Genomic DNA, 27,954 nt, shown 5'->3' with positions numbered 1-27,954 from the left:
TAATTTAAATAATTTTTCAACTAAAGTTTATACTACCGATTCAAAAAACAGACTACTTGCCAATCTAGCTAGGTTTTGTTTATTTTCTACACCTGCTTACAAAAGCAAGCCTCTGTACCATCCTAAGTAAAACACAGGCAGTCTGGAAATAAACAGGGAAATTTGATTTCATGTTACACAAGAGCACCAAAATAATGTAAATGTGATTTGAAAAGTACGCCTCTACTTTAAAAAACAAAACACAAACCCACAAACAACAAAACACAACCAAACCCAGTATTTCATTCTTTATGGAAAAAATTATAAAAGAAAGTAATTTTTCCTAGACACATGGAAACATTTCAACACTTCGTTGCAATTTTTCTATACAAAAGAGGAATTTCTTCTCCTAACTTTTCTTAAAAAACGTCTGAACACAGACACTAAAAAAGTCTCTCATCCATAGGAACGGGAGGTTGCGAAGTTGCTTTTTCTTGGCAAAGCTAAATGAGGTGCTAGTTTCATCCATTATGTCACACTATAAAATACAGACCTAATGAAAGCTTGTGTACACAAAATATGTGATACCTAATTCTCAAGTTGTCCTACTACACAGACAGACAGATGTTTGTATTTCACAGTCTCAGCTAATATTCTGGTATTAGTGACTTATCTTCTGCCAGATTACTATACAAATGATTCCACTTGTAACCCCATTTTTAATGAAATTAACCTCCTGTAACATATTCTTGAATGCTAGTACAGTGGTTATAATTACACATTCTGTCATTTCATCAACTGGCTACATAAATTTAGATGAAAACAAACTTTTCATTCTTAATAGTGTTCTTCTATCTGTTTCCTCTTTGGGGAACTTCTTGGGGGAGATGGGTAATTGGGAGACAGGGAGAGGAGCTGGATAAGAATTTAAAAGGTAAGAGAAAAACGTTACTTACCTATAACTGAAGTTTTGAGAGTTTTGCTCCGGCAGATTCACACTCTTGGGATGTGTGTCTCTGCTGCTATGGGCTTGAAACGAACTACAAAAAGAAGGGCCCACAGCAGGCATCCAAATGCCCCCTAACTGATCCAATTATTGGAAATAAAGTTATTACAGCTTCACTTCTTCCTTATTCAAAGAATCCACAGTGAGATTCAAAGATTCCACAGTAAGAAGTGGGTAAAATGAATCCTCAGAGGTTAAATATATTGGGAAAAAAAACAAAGATACAAGCAGGTTTGGCTTATTTTAAATAGGCTTCTAACACTTTAAAGTTTCTTTTAAAAAAATATTAGCCTCCCAATTAAATTGTTAGTGATTAATGATTTGATTACTCTTTCTCACAAACTCCAGAGAACAGAGTCTTTTACAAGTAGAAGTAGAACACCTTCATCTGATAAACAGCTGCATTATTTTGAAATGTCTTTGAAGTCAGCTAAAACCTAACAGTGAATACAATAGTAAGTGCAAATTAAAATAAAAAATTAAAGAAATTTTAAAAAGAGTCTCTGAAAAAGGATTTTCTGTTTTTCCAAGTAATTTTCAAGGTTATCATCCCTTTTTCCCTTATTAGAAGACTCAGAGCTCCTCTTAACATTAATATGTTAAATACCTTTGATTCACAGTATTTGAGATTTTTAGAAAAGCATTAATAATCTTGAGGTATAAAACATGAACCTGGAAATCAATTCAGTAGCAGGTTTAAATTTGAAGAGCAAGAGCTTTAAGTAATGTTCTAGGAAAGTTTCAGACCGAAGGTAGCTGACCAGCTACGAACTACTCGACCATACGCAAAAATAACCCACTTGTATCTGAACAGTTGCAGAACACAAGTTAACTCAAAGAACAGAGGTTACCAAAATGAAATCTGTCCCTAAACATCCTCCCCAAGAACTAGAGGAAAAAATAAAGATTTATGAGATGAAGAGAAATTCCTGGCATATAATTTTCTAAAACTCAACAGGACTCCTGCATTTTCCTACAGTAGTCAACTTCAGAATGTGAAGAAAGCACAACTCCAGTCAAGTGAACAAAACAGGCTGAAGAAGTATTCAACAGCACCAAGTAGTACAGAAAATGTGACTACTGATTAGAAAAGAAAGTGTGGGTGAAGTTGTATTACCTTTCTGAAGAAATTATACCCTCAAAATACCACAATGCACCTAAGCAGAGGAAGGTTTCGCTTGTTGACTGTTGTGGAAAAAGTATTAGCCTTTTAGTATTAGCCTTTCTGAATCACTTCGTCTTCAATTCAGATGATCTGAGTCTTGATAAATAATGTCTGGATCTATCTGTAATACTAGACATCTTGTCAAAAGAGAAGACATGATGCAATATTGACTGGCAACTTGTATCCGCTGGGGGAACTGAGGCCACTGTGAGAGGGGCAATGGGAAATGATGATCTGAAGTATGTAAATAAGTCACGGAACATGACATATCTATTAGAATGTAACTTTTGGTGCCACGTACCTTAATCTCCAAAATATCCTACTATTCCTTTCATTAACAGATACGGACAAATTATTTGCAAGATTAATCAATACAGAGAGACATCTCTGATGGAAAAAGTAGGAAGACGAGATGGACTCCTGTCCTTCCATGCAGAGGATAAGGATGAAACTAACTTTTTTGAACTTCACACTTCTCTGTCATGATGGAAAGACCATATAATCCACTTAATCCAAGATGCAAATAGACCAAAAGGATAGAATTATAAAGAGAGCTCTGAAAAGCACTTTGATATGAGGCAAAAGGTCTATAATACAAAAACACTCCTCATGCAAACCTGACACACATTAGGTCAAATCTGCCAGATTTTGCACCAGTGACTTTTGCACTAAGAATTCCTTTTTTTTCAGAAAGCAAAAGTATAACAATTTCCAGAAAGATACATTGCTTTTCAAAGAAGGCAGCTTTGCAAAACTCAGGGTTAGTTTAGTTTCTGAAACAGAGTCTGCCTCCCACTCTGACAAAGACTCTGATTGGTGGAAACTAAATATCTCAACGGTTTTGTTAGAATTAACATCTGTTATAGAAAGTACTATCATTACTAAAGGGCTCCAATCCCCATTTCCCACCTTTACCAAACATTATAAAAGGACTTCAGTAACAGGAATTAAAAAGAAAAAGACCTTAGCATTGTCTTAGGCAAGCGTAGCAGTTGTATAACTTCTAGCACTCTTTAAATATCTGCCCCTCCTCTACAATAAAGTTCTACCATGCTACTGGTTCCAACCCTCAGAAAGAACCTGTCATTTCCAAACAAAGCCCTACTGTTAAAAAGAAAGTATCTGAAAACTTTTGATAAAACACAGTAATGTTGAGATTTCATGTCTAAAAATAAAAGACAAAAGAGACCACCAATCTTCCATCAACACTTGTGAGTACAAGTCTATTCAAAACAATTTATGGAAGAAAAACACCAATCTGTACCTACACAGAAAGTGTGGCTGTAATATGTATTCCCACGCTTCGATTACAAAAATAGCAAAGATGCTTCCATGCAGATTAGCATGTGCTAGCATCTGAAGTAATATCACTAGAGAAAGACTTGCTGTTGTAAAGCATCAGCTGACACCATGCATTCCCGTTCTAATTAGGCTGAGTACTTGATACAGTCACACTGCTCACTTGAAATGATGTGATCTGAAGTTACAGTGTATGTACTAAAACACACAAATAGCGGGCTCTTGCATAAATAAAGTAAGTACCATCGGGAAAAGGAATTCCATATTTAGGAGCCATTGGATATTTCTAACAGAATTATTCACATGAAGCTTCCTCCTGCAGTCACACCAAACCAAACAGGTATAACTAGGACAATCCCACAGTGTATCAACTTGCAGACATGATACAAACCTAAACACAACGGCAAACACATTACTAAAAAATAAGAACCATATTTGTCCAAGGTAAGAGTTTTCAAGGAAATTTGTCCCAAGACAGTAAAAAAACCCCTTCTACTCAATACTATTCATTAATGGCTGAAACCTCAGCAGTCGAAATGAAAAGAGCTGCTGTCTAGTTTAGGGGCAACTCATCACCAGTGAATAAATGGTGATCACTTGCCCCAGTCATAAGGCAGCAACTCTCGTACCCGATTCACAACAATTGCAGGAACTCAGGAAAGACTGTGACATGCCAGAATAAGCAAGTAGAAGGGAAGCATAAGGTGGAATCCTTATTTGGGAAGACGGTCATTGAGCAGTAGTGAAATGAAGAGATCATATTCTATAAAATTCACTCCTTTCCCTAAAAGAAACAAATAAGATCCTGCTCATGGCTGACTGGTAAACAAATTTTATGACTAATGCTCAACATTTCTTGACAGCCAGAACAAAAGAGAAAGCGTGTTTTAGACTTGCTGTTAAGTGTTCGAAGGCTGCTGTGCACCATCAAAAATAAAGAGCATTTTTCCAGATGCTTCTCAGTTAAAACATGCTGGAGATTCTACTCGAACTGTGTGGACATAAAAGTAGCTTTTAAACTATTATGAGACACAAACCACAAGCTCTCTTCCAATAACTATTAAATCAGTAGAAGAGATTTAAGCAAACTAACAAATCCCTCATTTCATTAACTCAAAATTAAAGGCAGTATTAGACGTATCTTCTGAGGTGAGTACACATTTTCCCCAAAGATTCAAAAAAGACTTGATTAGTTACTAAATAAGAAATATCTAGGAAGTTAAACCTTTTAGTAATTGCAGCAACCACATTTACAAACACACACACAAACTCACTCTCGCTCCTACTTCCACCCCCAGCACCTTTAAAAACAGAAAAAAAAGTTTGAATGGAGAGAAAGTTTGTGCTCTTTCTCCTGGTTAAAGACCCAAACTGTAAGTAAAATCAGGTGCATCTATGCAAGCATGTCCCATATTGACTACTTTCACCTACAAACTTTGAAAATCAGAATATGTGCCATTTTCCAATGTATGAGCATTCACATTATACTATAGAGGACTTTTTTCTCAGAAATGAAACACAGTGCAGAGGAAGCTTCTAAAAAATACTTACATTAAACTATCACTATCTAATTTATAAAATATATTATCTTCAAGATTTACACACGGGCTTTGCATTTATTTTTGAGATTTGTGAAGTCGAAGACCTTCAAAATAGTTTTAAAAAAAACAAAATAAACAACTAAAAATCCCAAATAGGCTACATTGAATGAAATCGATTAAAGACAACTGGTACAGCCACTGAAGCAGAAAGAAAACATTTCAGAGGCTCAGCTGGTTCTGTGCTAAAGACCATAGAGATATACGGTAGTTCTCTAAAGCTTGTAATGCCTACATGAAAAAAAGCATCCAGTTGAACAAACATTGGAGACAGCATGATAGCATGTATTTCCCAATCATTAGACTGCGTTTGGAAGAACAGATGTGATTTTAACCTAACACCTCCATCACATTAGGCTCAAATGGGGATATGAATAGAAGTGGGATAAGAGTCCTCCTGTATTTTCTTAAATTAGGCAACATAGGTAGTTAATAATTCAACTACCAAAACTTATTACAAATTTTGACTTATGGTACTACTGGGATTTTAGAAACTATAAGCAACATCAATTGTACTTCTTTCAGTCTCATGATTCAAAATAAGAGTAACTTCAAATGAATTCTGAAAAATAAAAAAGTCACTTTCTATCCCTTAAGGCCCAAAATAAAGATACCAGATATGAAAAAAAAGCATATACGAGAGATTACAGCTCATTTTTGGAGGGGAATGGAGATGAATGTTGCAGAAGAACCTACACTGCGTGAACAGAATTGAACTACGTGACAATGACAAGAAGTTTTTGTGTATATATATATATATGGGATTTACATACATATATATATATTTATATAATATATGTAGTGTATACACACACACAATCCTTTTACCTTTATCTTGCACTTCTTTTGAAAATCGCTCCCTTTCAATAGCTGATTCACGTTCTATCCGCTCAATTTCAGCCAATGCATCCAATTCTACTTCATCATATGACGTTATAGTTCCTTGTTGCGAAACCTGTTGCTGTGTCTGTACCACAGGGGTCTGAGGTTGTTTTGCAGCAATTGAAGTGTTCTGTTGTAATACAGGCACTTGTTGTGCCTGAAGGAAAGCTGTCTGTTCGTGCTGCGGCAAACACTGAGCAGCGTTTAGTGGGCGGTTAACATCCTGTGGAGTAACGGGTGTTTTAGAAGTCTGTCCTGGGTACTGCACATTAAAAGGAATATCACCCTCTGACACATTGCTGTTTTCCAAACCAGAAAGCATATCATCCTGCTGGTCCATATCCGAAGATCTTACACGAGACAGTCTTAATGTAAGCTTAGTGGAGTCCTTGGAAGGAGAACTAATGATATCATACATTGCAGCTTTTTCAGTCTGGTCTTTTTCATCCTTGCCTAACTTCATTTTCTTTTGTTTCTTTTGCTTTCTTTCTGGAGAATCTAACAATATGTCTGGGGGAACATCTCTAGGTGATGAGTAAGGTGGAGGCTGAGACTGTTGGATTAAAGGTTGTCTTGATCCTAGAATAATAATTCAGAAAAACTGAACAGTTATGTTGTTTCATGTTTATATAAAAACACACTAAATATAACCTACAAAATTTTAATCTGTATTTCTATGCATATCTGTGTTCACAAAAGGTCTAAATAAGATTGGTAGGAAGCACATCATTCCTAGATCAAGATGTAATTCAGATAGTTGTAGTGTATTCCTAGGTATTTTAGCAGTCCACCGCTGGTACAGAAAGGACCATTTAAGAGAAGATGGAAAAAAAAAAACCCACCACCAAAAAAGAACAAATAAAAATAGTACCTGCAGGTTCAGAATATCAGCTATTAGAAAATGGTCAATGAAAGCAAGTTGACTACAGACAGGGAAAGATCAAAAGGATTCTTAGCAAGGTCTAGTGATGAAGACAACGATCGTGTATATGCATTAGCCATTTCAGTGACAAATTAATCATTAAAAAAAAAATCAAAACACATACAACCTCCTTAAGCATGTTCCTGACAGTTCAACTTCTTTTTTCTTTTTTTCTTCTTTTTTTTTAAATTTAGGCAGACTTATCCCAACTTCCTTCATCCGTGACTATATGGAAAACGCTAACTGTCTCAAGGCCTTTTTCTACCATTCCCTACCTTATCAAGCTTCCTTTTTTTAAAAAAAAAAAAAAAAAAATATGAATTTTTACCTCTACTTGCACTCATTCCAGGTTCTGAGTATATCTAGAGAAGTTTTTAAGAGGACATTTTTAACTTAAAGCATTTTCCAATTAATTACATATAATTTTTTTGTTCCTTGAATTAAACCAGGTCCCCATAACTGTGAGCCCAGAAAAAATGCTTTCCATTATAACCTGAAAAGCTGAGCTGAGAAGCTTTCCAATATAACCCGATTATAATTTTGAACTATAATTTTTGGAATAATGGGTGGGAAGCCTCTTGGCTGGACCAGCAGAGCCAGCCTCCTCTTGTTAAAGCAAACATTTATCAGATTCCATTCATCCATTGGGGAATATGGATCACCAGAAAGCAGTGACTGAGATTATTATTAGTCACTCTGGTTCAATCATCACAGGTCAGTACTTCTAACACTAATCAAAAAGTAATGGGAAATCAAGTCCCCACATGCTTCATAAAAAAAAACACCACTGAGCAAGAAAGCAGTTTTAATCTGCAGCTTAAATTTCTACTGGATATTTTAAAAAATACTAAGCAATGTACTGACCCGTAGATGAAAAACAGAATGGATGCCTTTAAGAAAGCTTCAATTCATATGAAAGGTGTCTTTACTGATGGCTTCTTTGCATAGATGGCTACACTTATTTTCTCTACCTAGTACATCCTGAGAGAAATTCTGTAACGTCTGTATGCTGAGACCAGGGTATGAAATGGCCTTATCTTTCCCCTTTCTTGACCACCAGCAACAACTCCATATTCTGCCAGTACCATCTACACTGTTGGGAAGCCCTGTTTTGACTCATCTTGATTCTCTAGATCTTTCCATTATTCCACTTCCCCTCATCAAATTAGATACCACACTCAACCACCAGTACTATTCATGTGATGCTATTCCTTCCCCTCGCCAACTACTGTTTCTTTTGCTAATTGAAAAAATTGTCTTAGTGTAATGCATAGCAGAAATCATTAGCAATCGATTTCTTTTATGGTAATGACTACCACATAGGAAATACAAGCCGAGTATTTATTTCTACAAATATTAGAAGCATCTCAAAACTTTTCAAAGAGAACTTACTGGCATCTTAACTCTTTAATTATCTCTTATTCAAATATTTCACAAGTTGCATCAATGGAACATTTACTGTTTTTTTCACAGTTAGACTTCAAATAGAGGACACATATTTGATAATCTCTTGTCCTAAACTTTTAAGTAAATATGACAAGATTGTTCTGATTTCATAGTAATTGGGTATTTACCACGCTGAAAAATAACACTGCAGCAACAGATAATATGATTCTTTTTATCTTTGCGTAGACTTGAGGAGGTCAGAAGGATTTCAGTGCATTCCATTGAACATACTTAAAATCCAGTAAATGAAGAAACAAAAGAAAAGTTTTCCCTCTCCTAGGCAGCACTACGAACAGGTATTTGAAAGTATCTTCCTACTGAAGGAAATTCCTGAAAGGTGTTGACAGTAAGGCCTGTAAACTATGCTTTAAGAGTACAGATGTGGTAATACCTACACATATTTCTCAGATGTCTAGTGATGGACTCTAGCAACATGGACATTTAGGAGCTACAATGCCTACGTATTGAGGTGAAAGGAAACAGAAGAAGATGGAGCATTCTGCAACAGTTTCATTCTACTACAGACATGAGCAGTTTTGAACAGGTATCACACACTGAACATTTACCTCATTCCATTGGATGCTTAGACTCCAGACAAAAAATATCACCCATTATACAGAGAGAGTCGTAACTATTACTCTTGATGTCATATTTCCTACATCCTACACTGTTGATGGAATATTTCCTATGGGAGAAGGCTTGAGCCATTATATGCTGAGGACAAAGCTCTTGTAAGACTTGTTGATAACAGAATGAATGTTTTTGCGTTAAGAATACACAGCCAAGGCAGGTGTGATCTGTTTGCTGAACCAGTTGAGATTCCAACGTTGAGAAGGTTTGTCCTAGAAAATGCTGTCATTGTAGTAAAAATAACACAATCTTCAGAAATGATCTTCAGGAACTAACTGAATTTCAGAATATTATTTTAGAACGGAGAAATATGTAGGCAGCTGCTGAGTCTAAATATAGGCCTGTGCAGTAATTCCAAAGAAAAAAAATTCAGACTTTCTGTAGCTGATCTTCCATAGTATCAGTAAAAGAACTTTGTGTAATCTCTTTCTATATGGCAGGAATATATAAAGCTCTGGGAAGGTCACTGTATTGTTACTGCACAGCAAATACCGATGGTCAGCCAGATAACACCAAAGAGACACGTCTACACAGGACAAACACATGTATCAACAATACCTCCACAGCCCTTCAGTAACAGTCGTTCTGACCACCCATGATAATCCTGGGACCAGTTCTCTATAATGATTCCTAGTAGCAGATCGCACCGAGTATGAAAGAAGTTTCATCAGCTGCTGCACCAACTTGTAAACACCTTTTTTTCTGTGACTCTTGACTGATTTCTTATCAACTCTTTTACAATGCAAGCAACTATAAAATGCATTGCATTGACAGTGACCAAGTCTTCTTGAAAATGTTAAATTTCAAAACCACTTCTTGTTTGTTTACCCCTGGAACGGCTTCACTTGCTCAATACGCATCAGTTACTTGGATAGCAAACAAATAAGCTTCTGTCCAGGAGACTCTACACATCACCGACATCTCCATCTTATGGTTTTTGTCTTTACACTTTCTAATCACAACACCACACTGGCACCATTTAAACATCCATGACACTTTCTCTGGTAATCTCTGAGCCTCTTCGAGAAAAGACCACTTGCCTTTCACAGCTGATGTACCAAAGTCACACCGATGCTCACATTCTTTGTTGTGATCCACATGGTTGAAAAACAACTATCAACATTACCAGGAACTTAGAATTCACGTATTTCACAAAATTTTATAGACTTACTAGCTTTCGACTTGCACAACAACAACTTCCAAAGGGTCATTTAAAACAGTATCCTCATATTCCTGTTAACTCCCTTTCAGATAAAGGTTCCCAGATGTTGACAGAAAGTCCTTCACCAATGCTACATCCTCTTTTGCCAGAAGTATGACTCCCAATGCATGACAACTGGAAAAAAACTGCTAGTGAACAGATGAAGACCAATGTCTAACACCTGTTTCATAGCACACTGGAAAGAAACTTCAGAAACATTCAAACGCTATGCCTTTTTAAATCCATAGCAAAGTGATCCTCAAGACTCCAGAAATATTCTTTAAGTGGATATCAAATTGTTGCACAAACCTGGACACAGAATTCCTGACTTTTTACCAGTAAAGTCTATGGAAAGACAGGCTTCACGGAATGTATATGTACTATGTGTGGATTATTAGCTTTCACATCTGAGTAATTATATTGTAAATAAGTTCCTACCGCCAGAGGCCAGAGAATGAGAAAAGAACCAGAGCACTCATATTGCTTTCATACTGATGTTTGCTGTAAAAGCTAAGAATCTGGTGATGACAGAACCTGAGGAACACTTCACTGTCAAAAGATTTTAAGAGACTGAAGTTACAGTGTGTAAATTGAAGTGACTCAATTTTTTATTTTTTTTCTATTTTATTTTATTTTATATGATCATATTTACCAGTTTCATGTAATTGGAGTTCTTTCATGAAAACGCAATCAAACAGATTCAGCCTAGAACTCTGGACCCCAATCTCAGAGCTGGTAACAATCGTCTTGAAAATTTGTGCCTCCAGTAGGCTCAAAAAGGCAAAAACAGTCCCTTTGAAGGATCGTAAGAGATTGCCCAGAGTATTATATATAGTTCATATAATTTAAGCACATATTAGAAGCACAATTTCTCTGTAAAGATTGAGACAATAATAAGAGGTCATATTCCAAAGTGGATTTTTTTAAGAATAAGTATAATCAAATCAAAGCAATTTTGTTCTGTAAAGCAGTAGGTCTTCTGTATCGCTTCTCATAACAATTTCACTAACGAGCCAAGGAAGTGTGACTTAGTCAAAAATTAAGATTGAGCTATAGGCCACTGCAAAACTGTATTCATAGACCAATGATTGCTCTCCGTAAAAAGGGATGAAAGGAGTACAGGTGAACAAGTGCACTGTCCTAAGAACCGTAGTTTAAAGCATTTTTCATTAGTAACTTCTTGTGTAACAGACAGTATTTTATTAATATAAAGATCCTAACAGCTTTTGGTATTGAGGCGTTATAAGAGAGAAGCCCAAAATTGCTTTTAAAAACAGAATAAAAAATTAGTTTTCTTGCTTAATTCGAATAACCTCGTGAAACAAAAAAAATCCAGTGAGAAGCAGCACAAACTTTTTATTAATCTGAGAAAACGCAATTTTAACAACATGAAAGAAAGACAGATAAGCTCCAGAAAAACCGTAATATGCTTAAAACAAATTGCAATACAAATCTAAGTTATCAGCAACGAGTACAATACTGTCATATACAAGAGTGGTATCATACAAAGTTGTCTGCTGTACTTTTCTGACTAGTCATCCTTCTAAGTATTCAAATAGAGTTGTATCTACAACTTGGGACAGTACAATAGCAAGACAAATCTAGACCAATTAGGATCCAGATAAAAACATCAAGGACAATTAGAAGCTCAGAAATGATGACTTCTGTAAAGATGATAGAAAGAAATCATGCTCTTCAGTCTCTATATTAGATTAGTGCAAGACACGACAGAATTCTTCGATATACAGAGACTGCTATATAAAAAAGGACAGGAATTGTTCTTCCTTACCCACTGGAAAGAAGTTAAGAAGTGTCCTGTCTAACTGCAACAAAATTGATTCAGGCTAAGCATTAGGAGAAAAGTTTTCTACCACTAAGAATTTAAACAGGTTGCATGGCAGGAGTAAGGGAAGTCCATAACTGATATTTTAACAATACATGGAAGTTATTGGGAGTAATACTTGTACAGTTCATCCGACATGATGGTAAGAAGATGGGAAGCCCCCAAGTCCTTTCCTGCTGTATATTCTAAAATCACAGAATCTTCCTCTGGAAATCTACCCAAGTCTTGTACTAGATATAAAGAAATCATTATTTATTTTGATTAGACAGTGTTGACATTAATTTTCGGAGAGCATAACTTAATTTAAAACTCAAACTGAAAGGGATAGCACATGAAACAGACAAAGAAGAACACACATCTGGGAGATTTTGGGGGACAGATTCTATTCACTTTCCACATAGCCTTCCAGTAGTTTTCAGAGAAGTGTCCCACCACTTTCTCTAGAGCTTCAAATGTCTCATGAAAAACTCAGCTTTGGCTGTTCTAGCTTAGAATTGCTGTAAGATCTGAAGAAAGAATGAATGAATATTTATTTTGGCCCTGTCAGAAAAAGGTCTTTGAACCAACTTCTTGTACTTTTTTTTTGAAAGAGAGAGTATGAAATGATGATTTTTCTTAACAAGTAGCTTTGAGAACACTGAAGTCTGTACTGCAGGCTAAGAAGACTCCTAATTCTTTTTGCTACACACAATATGTTCAGAGATCCAGTGTAGAAGAATCTTTCTGGAGAAGTCAAGTAAATCCCTTGGAATGAAAAGTAGTATTCCCAAATTCTTCAGGAAATAAAAAAATATCCGTTAACAATTTCTGGAGAGAATATAACCTATTGTGCAGAATACATAGTTTCTGCAGAATTACATAGTTTCCTAAGGGTTGTTCATTGTCCTTACAGATGTTTTCCCATGTTTACGGATGTTTAGGAGACTGTGTGGAAACAGGATTGTAAATTATGTGATCTCCTCTCTTTGGAAATCAAAGGTCTAAAAACATCTGGAAGGCTTTCCTTCATACAAATCTTTAGAAGTTTTCTGAAAAAAATAATAATCTTTTCTGAGGTTCCAGAACAGTGGGAAAGTAGAACAAATGGATAAAGGATTTTTATTAGTAATTGATCTGGGGTAATGGAAGCCATGGAATATCTTAAGATCGATAAAAAGAAAACACTCCATGTTAACTCGTCATAGATGAATTCACAGAAATGAATTTTTTAAGAAGTCAGATGTGGTAACAGATGATAGTATGAAATCAGCGTCATTATTCTGTTGGCACAGCTAAAAATATAAAATGTACATAAAAAATAAAGGACAAAGATCAGTCTAGAACTTCTGGATAAAACTTCAACTGCTCTGGTACTGTTACAGAAGCTGAAGAGAAGCAAAGATTTCTGTAACAGAGAAATTTCACTCCACTGAGTAAGTGGGTAACCAGTCACAGTAACAAATACAATTTCTGCCATCTCTCAAATATTTGGCCAAGTTGCAAACAAAGCTTTTCTCATTCAGATGCTGTCGGACAGCGATATTAGTCTTAAAGTCATCCAAGACTGTGCAATCACACTCTCCATGTCTCCAGAAGTCTTTGCTACTTGCATGATGTGAGTACAGAAATGCACTCTGTTCCTGCATCTTCAGGAATTGCCTCAAGTTTCTATGTTATATAAGAGAGCTTAGATATCATAACACCCCTATTGAGATCTCTGTCTGAACTGATGATGTCTCACATCATTCTTTCTGTCCTCTCAAACAAACAAAAAACAAAGTATTTTGCCCATTTTCTTTAAACAAAAAGTTCAACATAGATACTTGATGTTCGTTCGTCAATGGAAATCTTATCAGCACAACTTTCAGTCCAAAATATACATAAACCCCACACTGTCAGGGATCCTGTTCTCTAAGTAACACTGTAATTATCCGCAGCTCTTCCACATACTTCTAAGATACAAGATTAGACCAGGTAAATGTCTGGCAAGATTCTTGCAGAATCAAGAACAAGTTCTCTCAGTCATGGTTCACTACGCTCCCTAAGAGTGCAAAATGGTGGCACCATTAGAAACAGTATTTCAGCTGTGTGCTTTATCAATGGGAAAAGTAAAGCTAATATACAGGCAAACAAATAAAAAAGCTGCTCTTACACTTTTTCAGTCCCCCTAACGCTCAGACACTACAATCTGAACTGTACAATCAGATTGTCTGCAAAAAAAAAAATAAAATCTGGAAAAGTATCCCTTCAAAAAGGGGTCCTGAAACAGTAATGACTTTAAATGAAAAATAATTCAAACATTCTTCTGGCTGAGTGGTAATCATGTACTTGAGTGGAAGTAGCTTAGATTTACAACGTTGTCAAACTGATAAGCTCGAAAGAGACAGTAAAACAACCACATTTAGTTCTCAACATTTACAACTCTTACAACAAGTACTTTAAGCACAAGACCCCTGAAGCACTGATGCTGCTGGCATGCTATACACACATGTACTTCTCACTTGCCACTTAAACCACAATTCTTTAGTCACTGTTTAACACAGTATACACCTACAGAAGATGAACCACAGAGATCACTTAGCAGTCACAGGATCACAGGATAATTCAGTTAGAGAGGATCTGAGGAGGGCCTTAGTCCATCCTCACATTCAAAGCAGGGTGAGCAAGACCACAGTATGCAGAGCTTTACACACTGATCATGAAAACCTCCCAAGAACAGAAAACACACAAATTCACTGGCAAGACTGAATGATCTGATAGTGAAAAAGTGAAAAAGTTCTTCCTTAGACCTAGTTAGAACCTTCCATTTAAATTTAAGTCCATTATATCTCATCCTTCCTTCACAACACTGAAAAGTCTGACTCAAATCTTCCTGATAATCTCCTTACAGGTAAAAGAAGGCTGCTCTAAGGTCCACACCTGCCAAAGAAGTCTGTTATCCTGGCTACATAAGAGCAATACCTTCACTTTCTTTGGAATCTTCCTCATCCCTTGATGTCTCTCTCCACCTAATCTGACCATCCAAAAAGACTTAGTTTTCTTTTGGGGCTAAAGAGAAGCAAACACTGTGGCATCTTTCTACTACTGCCATATAAACATATAAGCACTAAAATGTAGATGAGCAAGAGTATACCCAAACTCCTGCCTTCCTAATTCTCATACATGTCAGTCATTGCTTCTTAGGGTTAATACTAAAAACAGGAGTGTGCGTTCCAAATTTTAGCATAGAGTTATTTTGAGCAGATTTTTTTTCTATTCTCCTTGAGCTGACTGACTCCTTCACAGCTAAGGTTTTTGGGCTTCAATTATGCTATATGTATTGAGTTCAATGAACTACCTTTAATTTCCTGTTCTTAAAATTTTGTGACTGCAGTTACAACAAGCATTGCATGTCAAAACACTTCTGAGCTGGTTAAAAGTTCAATACTCGTAATGCTGCCTTTAAACCATTTCTTATGGAGAGCAACTGAAACCATTTTTTGGAAAATTTAATCTTCAGATTGAAAAGGATTTTAAATCCTTCTGTCCTCCATAAAGTTAAGCTTTGATTTGGAGAATGATTAGCCAATTTTCAGACCTCAAGAAATTTCTCCTGGATCAGGGCTCAAAGTAATTTTGCATCCAAAACATAATGACATACTGTCTAGTGCTATTTGAATACAGAAGTCAGGAGGAATAACTAAGTATCTCTTAAAGGTCTCTGTTCTTTAAAATTGGGAAAAAATACATTGATATATATGACTACCAGACTACCTTTAAGGGTTCCATCACTTCCAGCTGGAGAGCAGACTGACTGTGGTGACCTCAAGGAAAAAGATGCAGCATTCCTCATTGAAGGATCACCATCCTAAAGTAACAATGATAAAAATAACATTATGAGCATGGACACTTGATAAAATACAGACTGAAATCAGTACGTACACTGATAAAATGGACTGGATTCAAAAGGCATACAAGAAATATTATAAAAAATATTTTTTACATGAAATTCTTCGTAATTTAGACTGCTATTACACTACTATATAGGCAATACTCCAAACCACAATCAGTCCAATGAAGAAACTATAACCAAAACATGCACACAAAAATAAAACTATGTACAAGGCTTCGAGGTGAATAAGCACTTTTGGTTTACACCAAGACTTCTTTCAAAACATTCCGTTACAAGCACTGTAAAGAGCTGAAAAGCTAAAACAAATTGAACATAAAATGCAGATTTTTAACACAAACTCCCAATTTTTTCTCTTAACATAAACTTAAAGCTTATGTAGAATGCGATCTTATTTTTACAGCTAAACAAATTAACACTGTTATTTATATCCCCCAGAACACACACGTTAGCATGGATAAAAATCTCTAGCACTCTCACTGTAGCAGCTGAGACTGTGTCAGGTAAAACACAACTGGAGTGAGTTTAGCTTGCTATTACCTGTCTCAACAGTTAGATAGGAAACAACCGAATGTCAATATGGAGCCCTTCTTCAGCATGGCAAGCAAGTCCTACTCCTCAGTTTTGCATAGAACAACTTGCTTCAATGGAATTAATAATTTATGACAAATTTCTTCATACTATAATACTAATTACAAGGTAATAATGTTCCTGCTCTTTTTTTTTTTTTAAATGTAAATGTGCCTTTTTTACCCACACATTATCTCAAAATTCAGATCGCCCTTAAATGTTCTACATGGGATTTTTATTGCTTTCATGGAGCCCTCTGCTGGTCACGAGTATACTCGTTCCCTCGCTGCTCTAAACGAGATTTAAACTTCATACAGAACAGTATTTCCCATTTTTAGCACTGTTTTTTACACAACACCTATTGGAAAGTTTTGGAAAAGAATGAACTAACAACCTCTAATCTATGAGGAGCCAACTGCTACAATTAGAGACAAATCGCAAAGCATAATTTCTTTTAATGAGTAGTCATAGAAAGGAAGTCTCCAAAGAAGTTAAGTTGTAAGTTTATTTAATCTATTTCCTAATTAAACTCGTTATTTCAGAAGCTAATAGTCTAACATTGCTCCTATTGCAGTATCTGAATGCATACAGTTCTTTCACGTAACTTTTTTTCTCCCCAAACCCAAATTATCTGTCTGATAAATACCTTTTATCATTTTGACCGATTTCAACCCAATTAAAAGAATGTTAGAAGGCCCAACTGTCATTAAGATTTTACATGTCTGTATGAAAAAGAATAAAGCAGCAGCTGTTACTAAGTTAGAAAGGCAAACTGGCACTTCCAGGAGATAGAAGTCTGCATAGATGGGCAACTACACGCTCCCTCCGACAATGGCCAGACAGCCAACTTCCATATGCAGAGCCATAGACCAGACAGTGTTTGTGTTACATCTTGTGAAGGTATAGTTTACACTGCTACAGAAAAGGACTGAAGGTGCTTACAAGTCAAAGAATATAAATCTGTCAGAAATCACATTTCATCAGTTTCACTATCCTTCAGTACTTAGATAACAATTCTATTAGTTGGTTTTTTTCCCCTGTCACAGCATAATGAAACTAAAACTCACTCTGTGCTATTAATTATTAATTACTGGAAAAGTGCTTGCAAAAAAAGTTCTTGCCTCATGAGGAAAGCCTCATGTGCAGAGAAATCTAATATTCAGATTCAACACAATAAAAAGATCTGCATCTTAAACTTATATGTTATAATTGCAAATCAAAGTGGATTAATTTCCTGATGATTTATCCCCAAAATACTGGAAAAAAAGCTTAGTAGATTTTTTGCTTGGGACATGGGAGGTCCTACACCCATGACTGCCAAGGACATGGGCAAAGGCAAATTTTATTAGATTAATTAAACAGACTAACTAGGTAAATGACCTTTCAGGTACACAAGACATTCCGACAGTTGATGACAAATTTTCAGAACTGTTGACTTCCACAAAGTTTCCTACTTCAGAATTTCATCAAACAGTAATACACAAGCACAACCTTATAGTCTTAGAGTGCTCTCAGGTTTACCAAAAAATCATTTTTAAATTGGGTGTACATCCTGAGCCTTTAAAGGTGTAGTTGCTGATTTTGTAGAACCATATATTGCAAATACATAGTATCCCGCAACTACTATTTAAGTCATAAAATTCTCAAGAATTTTAATTCTAAGAATGAAAAGAAGTTCTGAAGTTTTATGATTTAATAATCATCATTCTATTTAATAATCCTCAGAACTATCTTCATAGGTCACAACACTTCTGAAAAGGCTTCAACATTAAGATTAAGCTTATAATTCATGCACAGATGCAAAATTTTAATTAATCCAAATTCTTCAAACTGTTTCCTGCAAGACAGCTAACCAAAACCAGCTTTTAAAGCTATAATTACAAATTAAATAAATATGTCACTAAAAAAATCCATAAAGAGACAAAAGTGCAAGTTTACAATGTTTGCTACTTCTTATGTTTTGTATTTCTCCAATTAAACCAACCGATAAGGGTATGCTTTATGTTTGCAGTCTGTCGATCTTGAAATAGTTTAACTTCTAAGTTTTCATGAACTAGCATGTGTTAGTACTGCCTGGATCACAAATTAGGTCTGAATATTTTCAAATACTTCATCTTTAAAAATTATGAGATGTATTATCCTAATATTAATGTTTTAAAAAAATCTTAACATAAACAATATTCTCTTGACAGCGCATCTTTAACATAGCTGTGGGATAAATGTACATTTAATGCCAATAACAGCAAATTTTGAAGAATTTGCATTGCTGAAGCAGAGACTGATAAAAACATTTGATGACTGTGTATTATGACAGATTCCTTCGTTACAACACCCTCCTGTTTAAGATACTACTTTTTAGCTAGTATTGTTAATCAGCATATTTCTTGTATTAAGAAAAAGAGACAACTACTAAAACTAACAACTTTGTTAGTTGGAGTTCTACTGTATTAATCTCAGCAAGAGATTTAAGCAGACTAGTGAACAGTTGAATACAACACTTTTCTGTTTCCAAAAGCTAGCTGAGGAAGACAAGAGCTGCCCACGATTTTTGTAAGCTAAATAAAACACACGCACAAAATCACACAAAAAGAAGAAGCCTGTTTGCACCAGGTTTTAATGACAAAATTAAACCGAAACTTCAGTGCTCTTCCCTTATGAGTTGGTAGGACACTGTGTCCCAAACTTGTAAAGAATCTCAACATGCTTCATCCACAGGATGAGATGCTCATTAAAAAGATAAACCAGTAGTTCAAAATAATGTGGGAGAAATTTGAGGTTTTTTTCTCCTTTACATTCAAGATATCAGAAGGAATTTCTCCCACGTGAAAGAAAGTCATCATGAGAAAACTTCTTATGAAGAAACCAGGCCATAAAAAGCACACAGTAGACCAGTAATAAAAAAATCATAGAATCATATAATCACCAGGTTGGAAAAGACCTCTTGGATCATTGAGTCCAACCATTCCTATCTGCCACTAATATCCACAGGAATTCTTGCCTTTGACAGTAGTACCATATCAACCAATAGGTTACTCAAATATGTCGAGTCTAATTGTCAGCTGGGGGGGGTCTTCGGAGAGACAATTAACTACACATGTATTTAGAATCTAGTATTGTTTGCATCAACGCATTGCCACGGTAATTGTAGAGACAGTTTACTATTTCTTTAAAATAAACTCACATACGAGAGTATGTGAAGATTTTTAACTTTTCCTAATTTCATCAGAATGAACATTACAAATAGTTCCAAAGGAAAGAGATCTAGAAAAAAATTAAATCTCACACATTAAAGTTGCATGGTTGAACGCACACATCTGAAACTGAAGTGTATCTGCAGCAGCGTTATACATCATCAACAACATAGTAAAATATCAGACTTCCAAGGCAGCTGAACATATAACTTGCTTTATCCTAATAAGTATTTGCTTTATCATAATAAACTGATTTAGATAACATACATCACTACTTAGTCTGTGGACCATCTGTAGGTAGTCTTCATTTGAGCCATGTCTAGAATTATCAGCATGATGATTAGCTGAATTTCCAGATAACTGACTTGAAACCTTATTTTCATGGAGATTCCTCATCCCAGCTGTGACAATGGGACTGGATACTGAAGCTGAAATACGAAACATAGAAGTAACTATACTGATATATTCACACACATTAACTCTAAGTTTCAGAGAAAACACCATATTAGTGGATATTGATGAGCTGAACGCAAGAGGCCTGGAATCTGAACAAGAATTTGACTTATTGATTGTATGCTTTTGCCTCAAACACCTTGATAAAGATATCTAAGATTTTCATTTTCAACAGGATTTAAAAGCTAAATTCCACACAGATTCTCTCCACCTCTATCCTAATTAGATATCATACTCTTGCTGGTTACAGAAAACTTTGTTTTCCTCTACAGAATTTCTGTTCACTACCCTTAGTAGGTATACCCTTCCAAGGTACTCACGAGACACACATTACATACCAGAACGGCTGCATATATTCTAAGCACAATGCTAAACTTTAAGAACAAATTATTTATAAGCATCTAATAAGAATTCTACTTGCCAACAAAAAAAATGCCTAGATACTGTAATGGTGGTGGTGTTGTTCAAGATTGCTTTTATAAAAGGGAAGAACAAAGAAATCAATTCTTTCTGAAGGTCATCATTGCCAGTCACTGTATACTTTATGCATAATCCTACCCAACTTAGAATTAACCTAGTCAACAATTCAAAAGTTTGGTAAGGCTAAATAAATTGGCAGTATGACTTACGTTACATCAGCAAAAATGAGTTTTCACTAATACAGGTAAATTATGGCCATAGATAAAAAAATAAAAGTTTGGGGAGTGTTCAAATTTTTTTTCTTTCGTCTGTCATTTATATACGGTCATTGCAAAATGGGTGACATATGGGAGCAATGCAACATGAACATGTGTTTTACCTCCTCTTCTTTTTTTCCCTAAATAGAGTGTATGCTACCCCTCTGACCAATCAGAAAAGCAAAGCTTAGACATGCCTGCACACTCAAAGATTTGCATTAAGCATGTGACTCCATCAAAGAAAGTAGAAAGTTGTGAAACATGCACATGATGGTGAAGTTGACAGGAGACAGGAGAATAAAACAGACATCATCGACTTACCTTGCTGCATCTGAGGATGTGGTGTATAACTTGGAGGATGTGAATATGGCATGTATCCTGCAGGGCTTTGAGGAGCATAAGGACTAGGCACTGGACTGTTCTGTTGTGCCAAAAATCTATTACCAGAGCTTGTCTGTGGTGGCACAAACCGGCTAAAAATAAAAAATATGAAAGTTGGAAAAGTAAATTTAGTCATATTTATTATTCCCCGCCCCTCATCCCATTTAAAAGAAAGCATTACCTGGAAGGGCTATGTGAGATAGTGGTTTGTTGATAATTGGAAGATGCAGGACTACCACGCATGGAATTCTGAGAAATATTAAACTGTGACATCATCATCCCTATTAAAAAGAAGACAGCAGAATTACTTTACATACATTTCCTTTTTAATCAATGAAGTCCCTCATTTCAGAAATTATTATGCACAAAGACTTTACAGACATTACAGACATCAACATTGTCTACCCACAACTATTACAAAGCATTAAAAATTATTGATTCCATGTAAGATGCCCATTTTATATAATGCCGTAAAAAAAGCGTGTTGGGGGAGAGGAGCCCCAGAGTCAATGAACGAGTCTTCATAGAGGTATGAATCATTGCTCGTTTATTGTAACATCTGAGGATCTATTTATACAGATAATCAGAGTGCATGTTTCCATGGAATCAGAATATTTACAAAATATTCTAATCGTAAAGTCACACTGTTAAACTACGCGCCCGGTTCCCATGCCTGGCTCTGACTTTATCAAGCCAGCCTCCTCATTCTCATGAGACAGCAAAGCTCTCAGAAAACATCACAACCTTGAAGCCTTATACTAAGGCTTTGTATCTAAGAACTGACTATAGGCCTTTGTGTCTGAACACTGATACTTTAGCACATTCCTTTCTACTGATCGTCGTAGGCAGGGTTGTGCAAGCTGGCTTCTAGGATTACAGCAGGTCCAGTTTGTTCCAATATATTTTCTACAAAAGCGTTCCCTAAAGCAGTGTTAATTCAGTTATAAATATGAACAGTAGTTCCTTCCTCTGTTCCTGAGAGCCTCCCAAGCCAAAACCAACTAGTAACTTGAAGCATTTTATTACAGGACATATACTCCACACCCCAGGGTAGTGTGTACAGTACTCATTGTGTCAATAAAAAGATTTGGAAGCGAGAAGAACACAGAAATTTTTAGAGTAAGTACAGCAAACAACCACCTTGGGCAGAGTGCTGTAAGATATTCTCACCACTCCCACAATGTCTTCGTGTTTCCTCTCTACCAAGGGACAAAATCCTTCCATTTCACCTCCATTATGCTTACAAAGAATGTTATCAAAGAGGGTACTGAAATATTTCTCTTGCAAAGCAGAACCAATATCCCAACTGTAGCCTTCCAGAGCCTGTAGAACCCCATAGTCATGCTTTGGAAATTCATGACTTGTATGAGCTGTCAAGCCACAAGCACCAATGTATTTGAAAATAATTTAAGAGGCATTTGGACAATGTCTCCATCTGCTTGACTTTTCAGTCAGCTGTGAAGTGGTCAAGTTGATGGCTTAGCTGATCATTATAGGTTCCTCCCAATTCTATTCCATCCCACCCCCCACCCTACCCCCACCCCCCCCCCCCGTATTCCATTCCTGGTCTAATCAGTTTGTGGTCTGTATTATTTATTAGGGAGAATTTAAAGGAATCTCTTTTTTTCCTCTCTTCAATACAGGTATAAAGAACTGCCCTATAACAGCACAATGCTGGAAGCTGAAGTGATGCCAAACCACAGAAACTTAAATGAATTTCAAGTTCTCTTAATGACAGAATTTAATATCTTGCAGCTAAAACAGTGTCAGATTCATGTACACACTGCAGTTTGGGAAGCCATGGCAAGTCATCCACAGCTGTGGGTAAAAAGCGCATCAGCAACACAAATATTTTAAACTAAAGGTTAGAGAAAAGGCTGATAGAAGTCCCCAGTCTGGAGTGTTTGGGAGCTGCCAGTTCTTGAATTACTATCCCCGGTATCAATTACCACGATTTTCACACAAGCAAAACTGGTTTCAGAAATCCCATCCCCTGGCAACCCCTTTTCTCTTCCCCTCTCCCCAGCAAAGAAAAGATGTGATAATCCTCGAGGAATGCAGCCATTACCACCTCCTGGTAGGTGTGAGGTGCTGCATTCCAAGTACATTAGCACAAGAAAACTAGCTCAGAACAGGAGTGAAAGTCCCATGTGCTGAAAAAACATCAGACTCCTCCATACTTCAATATAGAGGACATTTAACTGTCCTAAGTAACAAAAGGGGTCTCCTTACCTCTGCAAAATTTGTTTAAACGGCACTGGTTGCCTCTCACACAGGACAGTGAGGAGGAAACTCCAGGGGCTTTCTTGTTGGAGGTAGCGCCTGGCATGCTCTCTGCCAGCTCACCTCTCACTGCCACACTCAGGGCAGCTCAGTATAACACGACGCCTTAGTGAAACCACTAACTCTTAACATTCACGTACAGAAAACTTGACAGAATGTGCCTGCATGACCATGAACTATACAAACGAAGTTTATGTTTAAAGCATAGAACGCACTTTTAAAAGAGTTTAAAAATATTTTCTCCTTAAATATCTAAGAATTTTTCTTAAACCAATGTTAATTTTGAATGTTTGCAAGTTCAAGTTTGAGAAAACATAATCCTAGTAGCAACTACTCAAATGTGTTTCCTTAACACGTACTCCCAAGTCTTGATTATAATTTTTTTGCTTGGTAAAAACTGATATGCATAAATCCACTTTGGTATTCCTACTAAATGCCAAAGGACACACTACATAGAAACACAGCTCAAAGTCACAGAAAAAATTTTGTATGATCACACTGCATTACAGCATCATGCACGCCGAAGCCAGGACTGCCCACCGACGGGCGATTTTTCAGTTAAATATACACTCCCATTGAAAGTGTTCATCTGTGAAGTTTTTCCCTTTTACAAGCAAAAGTGCACTATGTATAAATGAAAAAATTATGCAAGCAAATTGTGCTTACGGAAAGATGCATAAATTTTAATCCCCCCCAATTCACAAGTTCTGATAAAGAGCTTAAAATGAATACTAAGTCCTTTCTGAATCCTAAGGGATGCTATGAATACTAGTCTATTGCAATATACTATTTTAATTGATCTCCCAACACATATCTAGTGAAAGACAAAGCTGAAGTGTTGAGAGGAAAAAAAGAAAAAAATACTCTGAAAACCAAACTTAATAATATATTAATTTTAAATAATAAGAAATCTATATCACCCATACACTGTAAGATCTAAGTTAGATGTAGCTGAAGATAGCACCCATACCCTTCTATGTCATCTGGTGAAAAGGGCCTAAAATAAAATTAACATTTTGCCCTAGTACAAACTTAGGCCTGACACCGCATGGTGGAACCCTGCCTGCTCAGACAAGCTGGTTACAGAAAACAGATTAAAAAATCTAAATAAAAATCTGATCTGAAAATCTAAGCTGTATAAAGACTGTTTCAACAATGGTATTGTTACCAAAAGACAGGAAAGATGTTCAAGCATTCTCCTACATTAGCTGAAATATACCCATAAGAGGCTGGGAAGGTGCCTGCTCAGGACACAGAGTGAATGAAGTGTCCGCAGAATACATCCTTCTTGAACTATTTGTTAATCACAACTATGAACAATTCTTGTTCTAAACTTACTGTTAAACTATAGATCAACACGAACTTGAGAAAAATAATGAGCACAGAATTCTGCTTGTGCTTTATCTTATATGCACAAGAATTCAGAACACAGTACTTAGCTTTCTGAAGATGCCTTTATTTCCCGACAAATTACACCAAATTAAGAATTTGCTAGCAAAGCTTTATCCTCTCACTGTGGAAACTCTGGAAACACTCCTACTCATTTCATAGTTTGGTGTTTACATACTTCAGGTGCAAGCCTCCAGATCTACAGCTAGAATCTACTCAATTAATGCTTTGCTTGGCCTCTCTCCTTCATCTTCACTACCCAGCAGAATCTTTCATTGCACCTCAGAACAGAATTAGCTGTCAAAACAGTAAAATCTGCAGGGCATCACAAATTGCTAAAATGAGGAATGGCAGGGAGGAGCTGTTAAGTGTCATTCATTCAACCTTATCCTGTACCCTAGAACTATTAACAATTATCGCTGCAATGACACATTAGAATTGTACAGATTTTCAGTAACCTTAAGGCGTATTTTTCCAACTTCAATTTTTTTACTAAGACAAATGCATGAACCTAGCCATAAAGAAATTAAAATAAAATTATTATAAAATAAAATCCAATCACTTATCTTAGAGATTAAACTTTACAGTGGAATTAAACATTTTTTACAAAAATGCCTGGTAGAGTTTATTTCTATGCTTATCCAATACAATCACGCTTAGAAGATGCCAACAGAGCTTTATATCACTATCAAATAGAAGGTAAGACATAAATATAACAGTTGTGCTCTGTATACATTTGTGGTTAGTATCAGTCCCCTAAACGTATGGAACAACATAAAATACAAGCAATAAATAACCAAAAGTTCTTACCGCTTTGCACCCCGTATCTGTTTTGCATGCTTTTCTCCCTGAAAACATTAGGATTCCTTGCCAGGATAGCCTGCAGCAAGACTGGTATATCTCCCTCTGGATCATCGCTGCCAAGGTTATCTTTCAACTCTCTGGAATTGTGGAAGTAAGCAAATAAAGAGGCAAATGCATTTTCAAATTATAAGAAACTATGAGTCAAGTAAAAAAAAAAAGAAATAACCAAAAAACAAAAAACAAAACCAAAATGAAAGAAGACAATTTACTGTTAAAATACAGCAAAAATTGAAGTCTGCAAAGCACTGTTCCCTGCCTGTATTTTTCTGTCCCCCCTTCTTCTTTAAGGGGTGGTAGAAGTATTCCTACTAGTTTTCAAAATTATTTTCTAAGCACTTGAACACACATGGCTGTAAGTTTCAGACTATTATAGAAAGTTTCTTATAATAGTCTTTTTATTTATATCTTGAACTTCTCCATAAAAGAATTCTTCAGCATAACATCAAGAAAGCGTTACTGTAGGAGTGAAAATAAGATATGCACGAATATATAACATTCAGCTTTCAGCGCAATGCTCTGGGAATCTTTTATTTTAAAAAGGGAAATTGGCATATTTTTGATATCACAGGATTCCCAGGATTCCCTCTGTATCATAAAAATGTAATGGATTATCTATGAATTCATCTATGCTTTCGGTAATCGTTAGTTTTAAGGAGTTACGAAAACTAGCTCCATTTGTTCAAAACAACTGTTTGGAATACTTAGGAAAAAGACGTAGTGCAAGACAATGCAATAAGACAGGCAAGACAATTCAAAGAACATCAGGGAACATTTTTTTTAAAACACAGAAAAAAAAATCACATAAAGTGAATATGTTAGCATACTTGCTGTGCCAACTCATTAAAATATTTAAGTACAATACCTAATCAGAGCTGGCGTGGGCCTTAAATGCACGTCTCAAAAATGTTTCCTTTCTGTGTAATACCGGGTATATAATTTGCCTATGTGCATTATTAATCAAACTGGAACATAGGTGAGTATTGCACAATGAACACCACAAAGTCTGCACTCCTATCAAGAACAGAATAAGCAGCAGATCTCTAAAATAACCTTCACAACTATGCATAAGGGGTGCCAGACATCTATTAATGTCTTCAGACAAACTGAAACATTTGACTCTTATACAGCAGTCATCTGCTACGCCAACCTAATAAAACCCCTGCATATTTGGATTTCTGGATTCTCACAAACATCCTAAATCCAGTTAATTTTGATTTCAAGCAATAAGGATGATGATATAATACAGCTCAAGTTCAAAATACATACATGTGATCTGTTGACACCTGATTGAGACTGTGGATGAGCTGTGAAACCAGATTTTCATCCCTGCAAGCCAGAAGGCAGTTCACCTCTTCAGCTATCCGTCCATTGAAAAGCAGGCTTTTTGTTGTTGTAGCAGGTAAAGGTGATGGAAGAGGCAGCTGGTTCAAAACTGTTATAGGAAAACAGAAAGGAGTTTAGAATAATTTCATGATATACAAACATACAAATATGCACACCTTACTCCTTCACATCATTAAGAAAAAAAAAATGACAACTACATTTGAAATACAGGGAAGATTCCTGGATTTTTTTTTTAATCATGAATGCAAACACAAAGGCTGGAATCTGTTTCAATGTAATGCAGTCAAATCCAAAAGTTATATTACTATATTATTGTAAACTATTTAACTCTGCTAAGGCGAGTATTATGAATAAAAACATATTTCTAAACATTCCAGAATATTACTTTATTTAGTATGTTCTGACAGCTTTCTCTTGGAACTGAAAGCATTGACAAAAGAAGGAAATGCAAAATCCTTGTAGTTGTGTGCATTACTGTAAACCTATTGAGCATATACTTCAAGTTTTCTACTCTCGTCTTCATATTTAGTGTTCTCACTTCATACGGTCAGGGTAGATGAAAAACAAAACTAAAAGACATCAGCACACCAAAGAAACCAGACAACTCAACAACCAATTTAAGTCACTAATTAAATTCTCCATTTATTCTTCTCTTGTTGTGTTCATTTCTACATAAGTATCTTCTCAAGACAAGGCTAGTATTTTTGGCTGGTATGATCATGAAAGTGTCAGTTCAGTCAATATACCTATTAATCATTCTCGGTAAAAAGACTAAATGAAAACAGCATCATAATATTTCAATCAGATTATAAACGAGCACACTGTACTTTCAGAGGGCATTCTAGCACGGAAGTCCACCGTACAAGAAGCCTTGACCAGACGACTGGCAGAGCTACACAGGCAAGAGAGTAAGCCAAAAGAGGGCAAAAACCTAGCTACATAAAAAAGTCACTTCCATGGGCC

At 36.0% G+C, this 27,954-nt stretch overlaps 1 protein-coding gene across 6 annotated transcripts in view; it reads right to left on the bottom strand.

The window, feature by feature from the left end:
* Positions 1–27,954, bottom strand: part of NIPBL (NIPBL cohesin loading factor) — a 152,817-nt gene that overhangs the window by 66,866 nt on the left and 57,997 nt on the right. For 4 of the 6 annotated variants that reach the window (XM_054053716.1, XM_054053720.1, XM_054053717.1 and 1 more), the window contains exons 3-9: positions 26,914–27,079; positions 25,594–25,724; positions 21,293–21,392; positions 21,052–21,203; positions 19,868–20,028; positions 15,704–15,797; positions 5,876–6,508 (exon numbers count right to left, since the gene is read on the bottom strand). In XM_054053716.1, coding sequence (XP_053909691.1) covers positions 5,876–6,508; positions 15,704–15,797; positions 19,868–20,028; positions 21,052–21,203; positions 21,293–21,392; positions 25,594–25,724; positions 26,914–27,079 — 1,437 coding nt within the window. The remainder of the gene's footprint in view (positions 1–5,875; positions 6,509–15,703; positions 15,798–19,867; positions 20,029–21,051; positions 21,204–21,292; positions 21,393–25,593; positions 25,725–26,913; positions 27,080–27,954) is intronic. The other 2 variants (XM_054053719.1, XM_054053721.1) reach the window with 1 other exon arrangement.

This window comes from Cuculus canorus, chromosome Z (assembly GCF_017976375.1).
Source record: "Cuculus canorus isolate bCucCan1 chromosome Z, bCucCan1.pri, whole genome shotgun sequence".
NCBI lineage: Eukaryota > Metazoa > Chordata > Aves > Cuculiformes > Cuculidae > Cuculus > Cuculus canorus.
The sequence above is the reverse complement of the archived record's forward strand: the minus strand, read 5'-3'. Positions and strand labels throughout refer to the sequence as shown.